Source organism: Eschrichtius robustus, chromosome 1 (genome assembly GCF_028021215.1).
Source record: "Eschrichtius robustus isolate mEscRob2 chromosome 1, mEscRob2.pri, whole genome shotgun sequence".
NCBI classification, from domain to species: Eukaryota; Metazoa; Chordata; class Mammalia; order Artiodactyla; family Eschrichtiidae; genus Eschrichtius; species Eschrichtius robustus.
Genome location: NC_090824.1, coordinates 32761264 through 32774909, shown reverse-complemented (window position 1 = coordinate 32774909; position 13646 = coordinate 32761264). Strand labels below are relative to the sequence as shown.

General features: G+C 51.4%; 1 protein-coding gene across 3 annotated transcripts in view; it reads left to right on the top strand.

Moving 5' to 3' along the window:
• GALNT16 (polypeptide N-acetylgalactosaminyltransferase 16) overlaps positions 1-13646 on the top strand; it is a 102839-nt gene that overhangs the window by 74057 nt on the left and 15136 nt on the right. For all 3 annotated transcript variants that reach the window (XM_068543651.1, XM_068543653.1, XM_068543652.1), the window contains exons 3-9: positions 1030-1128; positions 2092-2159; positions 2714-2779; positions 4906-5027; positions 7898-7985; positions 9538-9622; positions 9921-10024. In XM_068543651.1, the coding sequence (XP_068399752.1) occupies positions 1030-1128; positions 2092-2159; positions 2714-2779; positions 4906-5027; positions 7898-7985; positions 9538-9622; positions 9921-10024 (632 nt within the window). The remainder of the gene's footprint in view (positions 1-1029; positions 1129-2091; positions 2160-2713; positions 2780-4905; positions 5028-7897; positions 7986-9537; positions 9623-9920; positions 10025-13646) is intronic.

Sequence of the window (13646 nt, the reverse complement as noted above, 5' to 3'; positions counted from 1 at the left end):
TTTAAGGCCTCTCAGGATTTCTCTGGTGGGGGTCCCAGGCTAGCGGAACTTGCCTGTCTGACCTGGGCTGCTCTGCAGGGCAGGCAATGGGCCTGGGAATTCGGCTGTAAGCCGCTGTCAGTGGAATGAATGCCATAATGAAAAAACAGTCACCGCTGGAATAGTCAGAGAGCAGTTGTAATAAAGAAGATTGCCATGAAAACTAGCACTGCGGCTGCCTTCCCGCCGCGGCCCCAGGAGCACCAATAAATGCATTCACAGAAGCATTCGCAGAACCGATAAGGATGAAGCCTGGCACGGATGGATCATTTTAATTCCCTTTTCTGAGCATGGGGAAGCCAATGTGCCCAAAATGTGGTGTCTGGAGAAGGCGGAGCGCAGAGCTGCTGGGGGAGGGAGTGAGGTAGGGGGAGCTGCCTTTGGTGTCTCCTCGGAGACTTGGTTTCCCCTAGGTGTCCCAGGGCCCATGGGAAGCGTGAGGCTGCTCCCCTGCCCGGTGTCACCAGGCAGCTGGTAGTGGTGGCAGCGAGAGGGAGGAGTTCACGGGAGGGCAGGATGGGAACGGTTCCTCTCTAGATCCCACCAGATGTCAGGAGCCGCCAGGAGATGAGAAGGAAGAAGCTACAGGGTGTCAGAGACAAAGAGAGGCCATTTTCCCTCTTCTCCCCTCTGCCATTTTGTCTCTCTTGGCTGCCCCCTCGGGCAGGGAGTTCTGTGTGTTGGTCCGGGGCTTGATCCTGGGGCCTGTGCGGTGCCTACACACGTCGATCCCTCCTCAACACTTCAGTGACTGTGGGGCTCCGAGTGCTCTAGGTCTTTTGTAAAGAGCACCCAGGCCTGGGAAGGGCCCCCAACCTGTGCTTCCCTCCAAGGACTCCAGGCTGGGCGGCCTGAGTGGGCTGGGCATGGGTGTGGAGGCCCGGGGCCCACGCCCGGCTTCAGGGGGCAGCAGGCTGGACACAGAGAAGCTTAAGCCTGCCCTGAGAACACTCTCACAGCTGCCCTCTGACCTCTCTGCTCTCTTCTCAGTTGCCCCTCCGTGTCCTATTCCTCGGACTTGCCGGCCACCAGCGTCATCATCACCTTCCACAACGAAGCCCGCTCCACCCTCCTGCGCACGGTGAAAAGGTGAGCCCCACCTTGGATCTTTCATCTCAGTGGTGCAGCTCCCCCAGGCCTCGGGGATCTGCTGGGCCCTGGCAGGGGAGGACACTGAGACTGGGTGCTGTGGCCAGACGGCGTGAAGACCAGCGGGCACTGGCAGGGGGTGTTCTGCCCTTCTGAGAGGCTGAGGCTGGTGCATCAGGGTCAGGGAGACCCAAGAAGTCCAACTGTTAGCGAGATGCACAAACACAAGGTCAGGTCCCCAGGACTCGGGCAGAAATGCAGGGCTCAGGAGCCCAGGGCGGTGGGGACGGACGTGAGGCCTTAGGTGGATGGATGCCAGCCCAGTAGGCACCTGTCAGCGATTCAGAGAGCGGTGCCCCTCCTGTTCTCCTAAGCTTGGCCCCGTGGTCAAGTTTGACTTCTACTCACCTCATTTCTTAATGAACTTAGATAAGAATAGGATTCGGAATGGAGTACCCAGTGATATTCCAGGGATTTAAAGAAGTTTAGGTTTCCTTCACCAGGGAGTGAAGGAGGAGGAGGGATGGTGGGAGGGAAAGAGTTGGCGGGGGAGCTTTCTGAGAACACCCCTCCTGACCCATCAGGCCAGAAGGAGCCTCGCTAGCTTTCCAAGCAGACAGCTTCGGGGCCAGCGGGGGTTGTCCTCAGGTGGGCTTGTTAAGCCCAGGTAGCCAGAGCAGCTAAGGTCCTGCCTCAACAGCTAAACTAGGGCAGTCCCCACCCCCCATCTGGGGTGGGTCCCAAGTACCTGAGGGTCCAGGCAGCAGGGTCAGCAGGGTCTTGGAGGACCCTGAGGATCACACTGCCCCTCAGCCATTGACCAGGGCCCGGAAGGTTTGCTAGCAGCTGCCCGTGGCCAGTGTGCGGGCTTCCGAGGTGGGCGGTGGGGGAACCCATGGCAGGAAGAAGGAAGTAGAAGGTGACGTCTAAATCTGGGCTCCTCTGTCCCCGTCACTGCTCCAGCGTCCTGAACAGAACTCCTGCCAGCCTGATCCAGGAGATCATTCTAGTGGATGACTTCAGTTCAGATCGTAAGTACGCACCTTCTTTTTTTGCACCCCTTCACACCCCATTTCCCCAGAATGCCAAGGGAAGCACTCTTGAGGTTGTTCTGGCCATCACAGGCCGACCTCTGCTCCCCACGGGGATCTTCAGTCTTTTCTAGGTGCCCTCCCTGGCTCTGCTCCCTGGTGCGAAAGGAGTGGTGTTGCTTTGATGGGACACCAGTGAGATGACATTAAAGAAAAAATTAAACTGCCTCAGCAGCGTCCTTCATTATCACAACTGCCGTGTGCAGAGTATTGTCCCCACAGTCTAGCTCCGAGGCTGTTGGACTGGTGACAGCGCTGGTGCTCTCTGGTGCCCCCTGGGGGGGTAATGCCACAAGTACAGGCAGTCCTCAGTCTGGCCGGGGAGTGGAGGACAGGGCGATCCTTTGGCCAGTGGAGATGACCACTCTCCTCCATGCCTCGCCTTCCCCTGGGCCTGGTCTGGAGAAGCTCCTGGGAAGTTCCAGTAGTGGTCGAACCACATGTGGTCTGATGTCAATATCTGAATGAGTTTGCTTCCTTCTCTCCACCCCCAGCTGAAGACTGCCTTCTCCTGACCAGGATCCCCAAGGTCAAATGCCTGCGCAATGACCGGCGGGAAGGTAAGTTCTTGGACCCTAGGTGCCACCACAGACCTCTTCTGATCTAGACTTCTGCACCTCCCCACTCCCTTTTGGTGCCATGTCATACCAAGCCAGTGTGGTCCTGCTGCGTTCCTGGTGGCCAGGACCAAGGTCTGGGGAAAGACCCTCTTGCTATCTTGGGTCAGCCCCTATCACAGTGTGACTGTAGGTAAATAGCTCTACTTCCGGCTGCCTTCGTTGTCTCTCCTGAGAAATGGGAATAATAATAGTACCCTTTCTGTCCTGCACAGTTATTGTAAGGCTTAAATGCTTTGAGAAAACCACAGGGCAGTATAAAGCAGATGTGACCGCACTTCCAATCAAGAGGTGTTTTGGAGCACCGACTACAGTGTAGGATTGCACACGGCACTCTAGGGGACACAAAAGAAGTATAAATATGGTCCCTGCCCTCGGAGAGCTTATTATGGAGCTGAGGCTGGTTATAATTATATGGGGGTAGAAAGGAGATGGAGGAGAGGGAGCCGAAGGAGAGGGGAATGACCGGAGAGGGGGCCTGGATTGGGTGAAGGGGTTGTGAGACGGATGAATAGGGCACAAGGGAGGGCGTCCCAGGCCCAGGGACTCTGCGAGCAAAGGCATCAGTCCGGCCTGGGTACAGGAAGTACTAACAGCCTCTTCCTGAGTTTCCTGCGTTCTCACCCTGTAGCATTCACTCTGCCCACATTCTCATGTTCAGTCCTCATAACGGACCATCATTCTGTTTTGCAAATAAGGAAACTGGGGTTTAAGAAGGTTCAGTAATTTGCCTAGAGTGATGAATAAAGGAACCAGGATTGCACCCCGGGGCAGGGGGCCCACCCAGAGCCCAGCCTCTTAACCTCCCTCTACTTAGTCTCCCTTCCTGGGAGAATTGGGCCTGGTCAGCACGAGGAATGAGTGGGGTGAGGATAGATGACGGGGGGCATTTAGACTTGATAAAGCAGAGAATAGGGAGCCACTGAAGGTGAGAGAGGGAGAGAGAGAGAAAAAGAGAGGGAGAGAGAGAGGAAGGAAGAAGGGAAGGAAGGAAGGAGGGAGGGAGGGAGGGAGGAAAGGAAGAAAGGAAGGAAGGAAGGAAGGAAGGAAGGAAGGAAGGAAGGAAGGAAGGAAGGAAGGAAGGAAGGAAGGAAAGAGATGTGATGAGTGTATTTAAGAAAGTCCAGTCAGGCCGAGGGGACCTTCAAACTGGAATGGAAGAGGCCAGAGAGCGATCTCTCCCAAGCACTGGGTTGCAGGTGCCGTTAGGCCTGGGAGTATGCTGTTCCCTGGGGTTTTACCCAACATAGATGTAAATTTATGATTAGGTGCTTTACAGCTCCCTATGGAGTAGAAGGATGGGGCAGTAGAGTGCTGGGCAGAGTTGTGTGTGGCCAGGGAAATCTCCCCACACCAGTGGCTGCTCTGTCAGGGGCAGGACCATCTGGGTCTCCTCTCTCCTGATCAGGCAAGTCCCCAGCTCCGACCAGGGCGCTGCCAAAAGTGAGGCCATTTTTTTGACAGTCGACGAGCCTTCGGCGAGACTGGGGAATGAGGTGGAAGCAGAGTAGAATCTCTGCACGTGTCGGCTTCCTGGGCACCACGCACTGTCCCCAAGAGGCAGGGTTTATTCTCTCTGAATCTTCTGGATAAGAAAACTAAGGCTCAGAGAGGTTAAATAATATGCTACAGTTAGTGAAGGGGCTGGCATACTAACTCCAGCTTGTCTTAGTCTAGAAGACTCTCTGCATGTCATAGAGGATAGTGCAGCTGGAGGGGACCACCCTGCGGTTCCTAAGTGGTGGTTTCTGGCTCTCCTTTGGTACCAAACCACACCTTATTGCAACTTCTGTTCACTAAACTCTGACTGTTCATCAGTGTTTCCCCAGAGTCCAATGTCTGGCATGCAGCGGGCACTCAGAGAATAACCTTGGAGTAATGATGGTTGATGGATGGGTGACAGAAAGAAAAAGAGGGAGGGAAGAAATCAAGAAATACGAAGTAAAGTTAAATCACAATAACTCAGAGGAAACCTCAGCCCTAAGGGGCGGAGAGCCCTGAGACTTTGGGGGGACGGCTGAGCAAATTGGCTCAATCCCAGCACCATTCTTTGTCCCTTCCCATTGCAGGGCTGATCCGGTCCCGAGTTCGCGGGGCAGATGTGGCCACAGCTGCTGTCCTCACCTTTCTGGACAGCCACTGCGAAGTGAACACCGAGTGGCTGCAGCCCATGCTGCAGCGGGTGAAGGAGGTAAGTCTGTCTGTCCCTGGGGGAGCCCTGGACGTGCCCACATGTCCTTGGCATGAGGGGAGATGATGAACGGTCTCTGGAGTTGGGCAGGCAGAGTAGGAAGCCTAAATGGTCTGCTCCCTCCTGAGTAACTTCACCTCATTGAGCTTTCTCATCTGAAAACAGGGATAATTGTAATATTTGTCCCACTGGGTTGTGGTGAGAATTAAATTGGCTGAAAGCCTGGGTGAGCCACAGAGCTCCTACTACGAATGGGTGGTGTTGTTTTCCTCCTGAGAGAGTGATGAGGAGTGAGGGTGAGTCAGGCTGGGAAGCCTGAGAAGGAGGGAGGAGAGGATGGTATTCTCAAGCAGGGGGCCCTCCCATGTGTCTGCTGTTCTCTAGAATGGGGAGGATTTGGACATATGGAGCACAGGATGAGGTGATTGCAACTCAACCATAAAAGACAAATAGCCCAATTTAAAAATGAGCAAAGGGGGCTTCCCTGGTGGCGCAGTGGTTGAGAATCTGCCTGCTAATGCAGGGGACATGGGTTCGAGCCCTGGTCTGGGAAGATCCCACATGCCGTGGAGCAACTAGACCCGTGAGCCACAACTACTGAGCCTGCGCGTCTGGAGCCTGTGCTCTGCAACAAGAGAGGCCCGGCCGCGACAGTGAGGGGCCCGCGCACCGCGATGAAGAGTGGCCCCCGCTCGCCGCAACTAGAGAAAGCCCTCGCACAGAAACGAAGACCCAACACAGCCAAAAATAAATAAATAAATAAATAAATATTTTAAAAAATAAAAAAATAAAAATAAAAAATAAAAATGAGCAAAGGGGCTTCCCTGGTGGCACAGTGGTTAAGAATCTGCCTGCCAATGCAGAGGACACGGGTTTGAGCCCTTGTCCGGGAAGATCCCACAGGCCACGGAACAACTAAGCCCGTGTGCCACAACTTCTGAGCCTGCGCTCTAGAGCTCGCGAGCCACAACTACTGAGCCTGCGTGCCACAACTACTGAAGCCCGCAAGCCTAGAGCCCGTGCTCCGCAACAAGAGAAGCCACTGCATTGAGAAGCCCGCGCACCGCAATGGAAAATGGACAAGTGGTCAACAAGCACATGAAAAGATGCTCAACGTTAAGTCATTAGGGAAATGCAAGTCAAAACCACAATGAGGTACCACTTGATACCTACAGGATGGTTATAATCAAAAGGATGGACAGTACAATTGCTGGTGAGGATGTAGATAAATAGGAGTCTTTATACATTGCTGGGGAGCATGTCAAATGGTGCTGTTTTCCACTTTGGAAAACAGTCTGGCACTTCCTCAAAAGTTTAAACGTAGAGTTACCATATGACCCAGCAATTCCACTGCTAGGTATATACTCAAGAGAAATGAAAACATACCCCACACAAAAACTTGTGCCTGAGTGTTCAGAGCAGTGTTATTCAGAATAGCTGAAACATGGAAACAGCAAAATGTCTATCAACCGTGAATGGGTAAACAGAATGTGACATATCCATACAGTGGAATACTGTTCAGCCATAAAAAGAATGAAGTAATGATACATGTTACAATATGGATGACCTTTGAAAACCTTATGCTAAGTGAAAGAAGCCAGTAACAAAAAACTGCATATTATATGATTCCATTTATATGAAATGTCTAGAATAAATAAATCTGTAGAAATACAAAGTGGATTAGTAGTTGTCAGGGGCTGGAGGGAGGCGGGTATGGGGAGTGACTGCTTAATGGTACAGGGTTTCTTATTGGGGTGATGAAAATGTTTTGGAATTAGAGAGTGGTGATGGTGCCACAACCTTGTGAATATATTACAAACCACTGAATTGTACACTTTAAAATGGCGAATTTTATGGTATATCAATTATATTTAATAAAATTGTTATAAAAATGTGAATTATATCTCAATACAAAAAGTCTATAAAAAGGATAAGGTGAGGCCCCCATAGAACACTGTGGGAGACCATGGATGGTCTCCCCTGTTCTGCCACATCCCACAGTTTTGTCGTCCTGGGACGGAGTGTGAACTGAGGGGCAGAGCTGGATTCCAAGTTGCAGACAAGAGGATTTTGAGGGTCAGCACAGAATGCAGAGAGAGGAGGGAGAGGAAATTCTGTTCCATGTCCCTCCATGGAGGCAGAAAAGAAGAGAACAGACATCCTGCTGATGGAGGGCAATTAAGTTTTGCACGTGGTATATGATAAAATCCACCACCACCACTATCCCCCCACCCCTCACCCCCAGAAAAAAACCTTTAGTAAAGTTGGCATATTACCCACCAATGTTTTGGAGGTGGATTTGTGTCTGGGAGATGATGAAGGGAGTGTGAGTCTGACTTTGAAGTGGATGTGGCATGAGAGGAGTGCCACCCAGGTTACACAGAGACTGCAGGGTCCCTGCCCTTAAGCTGCTGGTTGTCCAGTTGGGAAGACTCAACCTCAACATGTACAAAGATGGACGACAATTAGTAAAACAACAGTTTAAACCAGCAACAGAAGATCCACATCAGGCAGCATCTGATTCACTGTCCCAGGAATTGTCTGGTCTATAATTGTGAGAGCAGTTTAAAAGAGGAAGAAGTCCTCAGCCTGCAGCAATCAGGGAGGGCTTTACTGAGGAGGTGAGATCCTGGCAGGGCTCAACATGATGTGAGAGGAAGAGGCTGGGAGAGCATCGTGCCCATGAGACCCAAGAGGGACCTTCCGGGAGCCTAGATGTGGTGATGCAGGACAGCTCCTGGGAGCCTGACGTGTCCTGCAGGAGGTGCTGAGTGCCCAATGCCTCGAAGAGAACTTCTTCACAGAGCAGGCAGTTGGGCCTTTATTCACAGAGTCCCTGGCCTCATGCCATCTCATGTGTCCTCTCCTAGGATCACACCCGCGTGGTGAGCCCCATCATTGATGTCATCAGTCTGGATAATTTTGCCTACCTTGCTGCATCTGCTGACCTTCGGGGAGGTGGGTCCGGCTCCCAGGGGAGGGGCTCTAGACCTGAAAGGAGGCAGGTGAGGGCAGGCAAAAGCCCTGGCTTGGTGCTCTTCTTCCCAACTGTGCCAGAGCGTCTCACACCCCCACCCCCTTTACCTCTAGAAAATGAAAGGGGATTGTGTAGAGCCGTGGGGTTGGGGACCAAGGGCCAGAGCTGGCAGTTGCAGGCTCCTGGCACAATCAGGGACAGAGCCAAGCTAGTCTCTGATCTTTCCCTCCCCCCGAACTTTGACACATCCTTCTCAAATACTGCCAGCCCAGGCACCATGTCCACAAGTCCTGGCAGAAGAACATGATATGACTACTGTCTTGGGGGTGAGGAAGGGGGAGCCCTCAACTTTGCACGGTTTCCTGACCTGTACGCCTGGAAATGGTCTAGACCTGGCCAAATATGGTAGTTATTAGCCACATTTGGCTATTGAGCTCTTGAAATGTGACCAATCTGAACTGAGATGTGCTGTAAGAAAAACTACACACCAGGTTTTGAAGACTTAGTATGAAAGAATATAAAATATCTCATTAATAATTTTTTGTATTGATTATGAATATGTTCATCAATGATAATGATTGAAATGATAGTATTTTGGATATATTGCATTAAAAATACATTATTCAAATTAATCTCATATGTTCTTCTTACTTTTTGATATGGCTACTAGAAAAATTTAAATTGCATGTGTGGCTTGCATCTCCGGCTTGCATCATATTTCTCTTGGGCAGCTCTGGTCTAGGCTTTAGAACTGTGCTGTCCAATACAGTAGATAATAGCCACTTTTGGCTATGTAAATTTAAATTAATTAAAATTAAGTAAAATTCAATACTCAGTTCCTAAATTGCCCTAGCAGCATTTCAAGTGCTCAATAACCACATGTGACTAGTGTCTACCATGTTGGACAGTGCAGATATAGGACATTTCCGTCATTGCAGCAAGTTCTATTGGGCAGGCTGCTCCAGAGAATCTTTTGCCAGGAGCTAATGCGCAGAGTGGATTTCCTATTTGGGGCTCAGTTTTCCAATAAATGGACAGAGTCGTTAGACGTTGAGGCTGAGTGGGATTCTGAAGGGAGCCAGGCATTTCTCCTTAGGGAAATCACCTCAGGGCCTTTGCACTTGCTGTTCCCCCACGTGGAATTCCCTTTCCCTACATGTCTGCATGGATCAGTTCTTCATTCAGGTCTCTACTCAAATGTTACCTCCTCAGAGAGCCTTTCCTGGCTACCCTTATTAGAATGGCATGGGTACCCCTCCTTTCTTTTCTTTCTTTTTTTTCTTTTTTTAGCACTTTTCAACCCCAACTGACATATTATCCATTTACTGATTTATCTTTGTAAGTCTTTGTCTTACCCAGTAGATTTAAACTCCATGAGGACAGGGACCTGTCTTGTTCTGAATGAAGGAATGACTACATGAATTGCTCAGGGCCCTCTACAAGCTGGGTTCTGATCAAGGGACACTCTCAGGGGTGGTGGAGTGAGGGGACAAGAGCCCCCGAGCCCCATCCTCACCCCAGTCTGTCCCTTAGGATTTGACTGGAGCCTGCATTTCAAGTGGGAGCAGATCCCTCTGGAGCAGAAGATTGCCCGGACAGACCCCACCAAGCCCATAAGGTCAGGACTGCTGTGGGCTCTGGAGAGACCCCTTCCTTCCCTGAGTCAGGGGCTTTGGAGGCTCCTGGGAGGGCCATTTCAGTCGCCAGGGCTCCTAGGGGTGCACGATCCAAGGGCTAACTCTGTTCTGGGCCCTGGGGAGAGAGAGAGGCCAGAGGCCAACAAGCGGGACAGATATCTGACCCCAGTGACTCTGCAAGTGGGGGATGCTAGGGCAAATGGCCTGGGCCCTGGGGCCATCTAGAGGGGCTCAGATTTTCCAGCTCATGTGTTACCTCTTTCCTCTCCTTGCTCCCAGGACACCTGTCATAGCTGGAGGAATCTTCGTGATTGACAAGTCTTGGTTTAACCACTTGGGAAAGTATGATGCCCAGATGGACATCTGGGGAGGAGAGAATTTTGGTAAGTTGGGAAATAACCACAATAATAATAATAGGTAACCCGGATTGAGTGTTTTCTATATGTAAGGCCCTAAGAATGTTACAGATATGGACTCCTTAAATCCTCACAATGAATCTCTGAAGTAAGTACTATTATATCTCCATTCTACTGGTAAAGAGACTGAGGCACAGAGAGGTTAAGTAATTTGTCCAGAGCCACACAGCTAGTCAACAAAGAGATTAAGTGGTCAGGGAGAACCTGTGGCCACATGGCTAGACACGTGTATGGAGGAAGCACATGGCTGCTTCCCTACAAGAAAGGCTGGGGTGGTGTGTACAGTAGGGGGTGGTGGTTAAACGTAAGCAATGGGGTCAGATGGCCTGGGTGCAAATCCTGGTCCTACCACCTATAAGTTGTTTGGCCCTGGGCAAGTGAAAGCCTCCCCGAGCCTCAGTTTCCCCAAGAGGCTGTTATAAGCACTCAGTGAGATAAGGGGGGTGAAGATGCTGGCAGCCATTATTATTATTATGAGGCCATAGGAACCCTTTAGCCCCACAAGGAAAGGGAAGAGCCAGTGAACCCCCAGTGTCGCTGGTGAGGTTCAGGTGAGATAAAGGCTGGGTACAGATGGAACATCTGATGTGGGTAATTTAAGGGGGGTTTATAAAAGGGCCTATTTGCACGGCGTGGGCAAGTTACAGGGAGCCACAAGGGCCAGGGTAGGGCTGGGCTGGTGACTGCTGGGAGGTGTAGCCACCCCCAGGTCTGAAAGACAGGGAGGGAGTGCTCCCCGACAGTAGCTGTGGTCTTAGGGTGCCTGCGGCCAGTCCACTGTGCCAGGTGGAAGGTGTCAGGGGATAAACACCCGCCCTCACTCTCCCCCGACCTGCTGGCTGAACTTCCTCACACAGGAAGGAAGCCCAGGGGTGCAGCCCACACAGGCAGCCTCCCAGATGAGGAGCGTGGTGGAGGATGGTGGTGATCAATCCCAGGGATCCAGGAGTGGGGCAGGGTTTTGGGGGCAGGTACCTTGAGGCTTGTGAAACACAAAAGCCTGTCCTTGCTCTGGCAGTGGACCCAGTCAGTCCTTTGCAGAGCCCTTTCCCACTGCTTCCTTTTTCAACCTGACCAGGTTTTTTGCAAAGTAAATAGGGCTGGTGGTATCTCACCCATCTGACAGATGGGCAAACTGAGGTAGACGCCGCCTTCCAGATCTCAGCCGGGAAACTCCACGTCTGACAGGTGTAGGTAGTGCCTTTACAGGAGCCACTTAAGTGTGAGGTGTGATCCAAGTCAGAGTCTGTGTTTCTGGGAGGCAAGGACCAGGTCTTTCTTCCCTCTCTGACTGGGGCAGTGGGACAGATGGGCAGTGGGGCTCCGACTCAGGACCAGCCGCAGTGGAAACAGGCGTGGGATTTTCTCCCCTTTGTAACTTACTCTTGGAAACCGTTTCCAGGCAGGCATTCAGAGGAGTAAATTCTGGGAACTGGGGTGCAGTGACCCTTCCATTCTGACCTCCTTTTATGTATTTTGGGCCTAAGTGACCTCTTTTGTGTTCTCCATCTCAGCCTGAAGGGAGCTTTGGCAAATCCAGTTTCCTGTAAAGATTCAGAGGGCTGGGAAAGTAACGGTCTCTGCTGCATCCAGAGGCCTTTTTCTTTTTTCCTTCCTTCTTTTTTTTTAAGGCTGGGGCCTGATGGAGAAACAAGTGAATGGTCAAATAGCTAACTTCAAACTCTGCCTGAGGCCAGGGCTCAGTGATTGCGGAATTGAAAGGTGAACCACACAGTGGTTGTAGGGAGGGTTTTGTTTCTTCGAAAAAATTCAAAGAAATTCCTAGGCTAGCCGTGGTGCTCAGACGTTCAGCTGCTGGGACCAGTTTTGAGCCAGGAGACTCTCGTCACTGATGGGTTTGGGCCTTTCAGAACTGTTCATTTGTGGGAGGAAGGGAGGTGCCCAAACCGAGACTCGTTCCTGTTTCCCCTGAGAGAGCCAAACGCCGGAACCCAGAGGCTGCCTTGAGTGAGGGTGGCCAACATGAAAACCTTGGGATTCTCATTAGGGATCCTTTTAAAAGGTAGTCAGATTATGTTACTCAGCTGCTCGAGACCCTGCAAGGGCTCCTGCATCACTCAGAGCAAAACCCGAAGTCCTTACACCATCTGCCCTTCCCCCGCAAGCACACACCGCCAGCTCCGCCCTCAGCTCCTCCTGCCCTCCCCGCACCTCGCTCCACTCCTGCCTACGGTGCTCTTACCTCTAGCTCTGTGCCCTTGCTTGTCCCTCTGGCCGGAACGCTCATCCCTAAGAGTCACGTGCCTCTTCCTCACCTCCTTCAGGCCTCGGCTCAAATGTCCCCCCCATTCATCGAGAACATCCCTAATCAGCCTCATTAAAACTGCAGCCTCACCCCCAACTCCACTCACCTGCTTCAGTCTCCTACCTGCTTCGCAGATGAAGTATGCTACTCATTTTCTTGTCTACTTGTATTTTGGTTTCTTCTTTTACTGAGTTCCTGTCTCCCCCCACTAGAGTGTAAGGGATTCTACAACGGCATCTGACAGATCATGATCTGGTTCAAACAGTGGGACTTGCTGGACAAAGTGTGAACTTTACACTGCAGGTCTGCACCTGAGCATGGACGTGACCTTGGAGAGGTTATTTAACATCTTTGAGCTTCGCAGTCCTTATTAAAAACGTGGGGATCATAACACCAATGCCACATGGTAGCTGTGAGAATTAGACATCAGCCATAAAGAGCACAGAGTGAGCGCTCAGTAAATGGATGATGGTTACCGCTTTTGTTGTTGCCATTGTTGTTTTTGTTGGCTGCGCCACGCAGCTTGTGGGATCTTAGTTCTCTGACCAGGGATCGAACATGCCCGCGCCCTTGGCAGTGAAAGCGCAGCGTCCTAACCACCGGACCACAAGGGAATTCCCTGTCATTGCCATTGTTGATAAAAATGACAATAAGTAATAGTAATGTGGGCAATATGGACTATGTGGGATGAAATGACCTAACTAGCATAACAAAGTTAATCTGGAAGAAATGGTACCAGAATGCAGATCTTCCGTCCCCAGTTCTAAATCTCAGTTGCCGAACCAGCTGCAGAGCTCTGACCAGGAGAAGGGACAGAGGCCTGGCAGTTTGCAGGCAGACCTAGGGAAGCCCATTAATGTAGCCAACCCTAGGTGCGGGACCAGATATGCCTAACGTCCAGTCGTGGACCACAGTGGGAAGTCACCTGGTGCACATAGGCTGGCCAGGAGGGGGGCCTTAGTCCTGCCACCTCCGCTGCCCACTCTGCTCGTCCCTGGGAGGGCCCTGAGCAGTCGCTCCAGATGAGAGCCCCCAGACCTGGCCAGGGACCACAAGTGTCCTTACAGCCAACTGGGGAGTGGGAAGAGGAACCTAGGCTGGAACTCATGAAAATAAATGGTCTTTCCGTTTGTTTTTTGGGTTTTTTTTTAATTAAAAACAAAAAAAACAAGGGCTACGGATTTTCTGGGACAGGAGGGAGGTGTTTTAATGTCAAAGGGTGTCCAACTTCAGGGTTAAAATGAAAGAAAGTAGAAAATCAGAAGAGGTTGTGTGAGGTTCAGCCAGCTGCCAAGGTGGGTCCTTGTCGGAAGTGAGGATTGT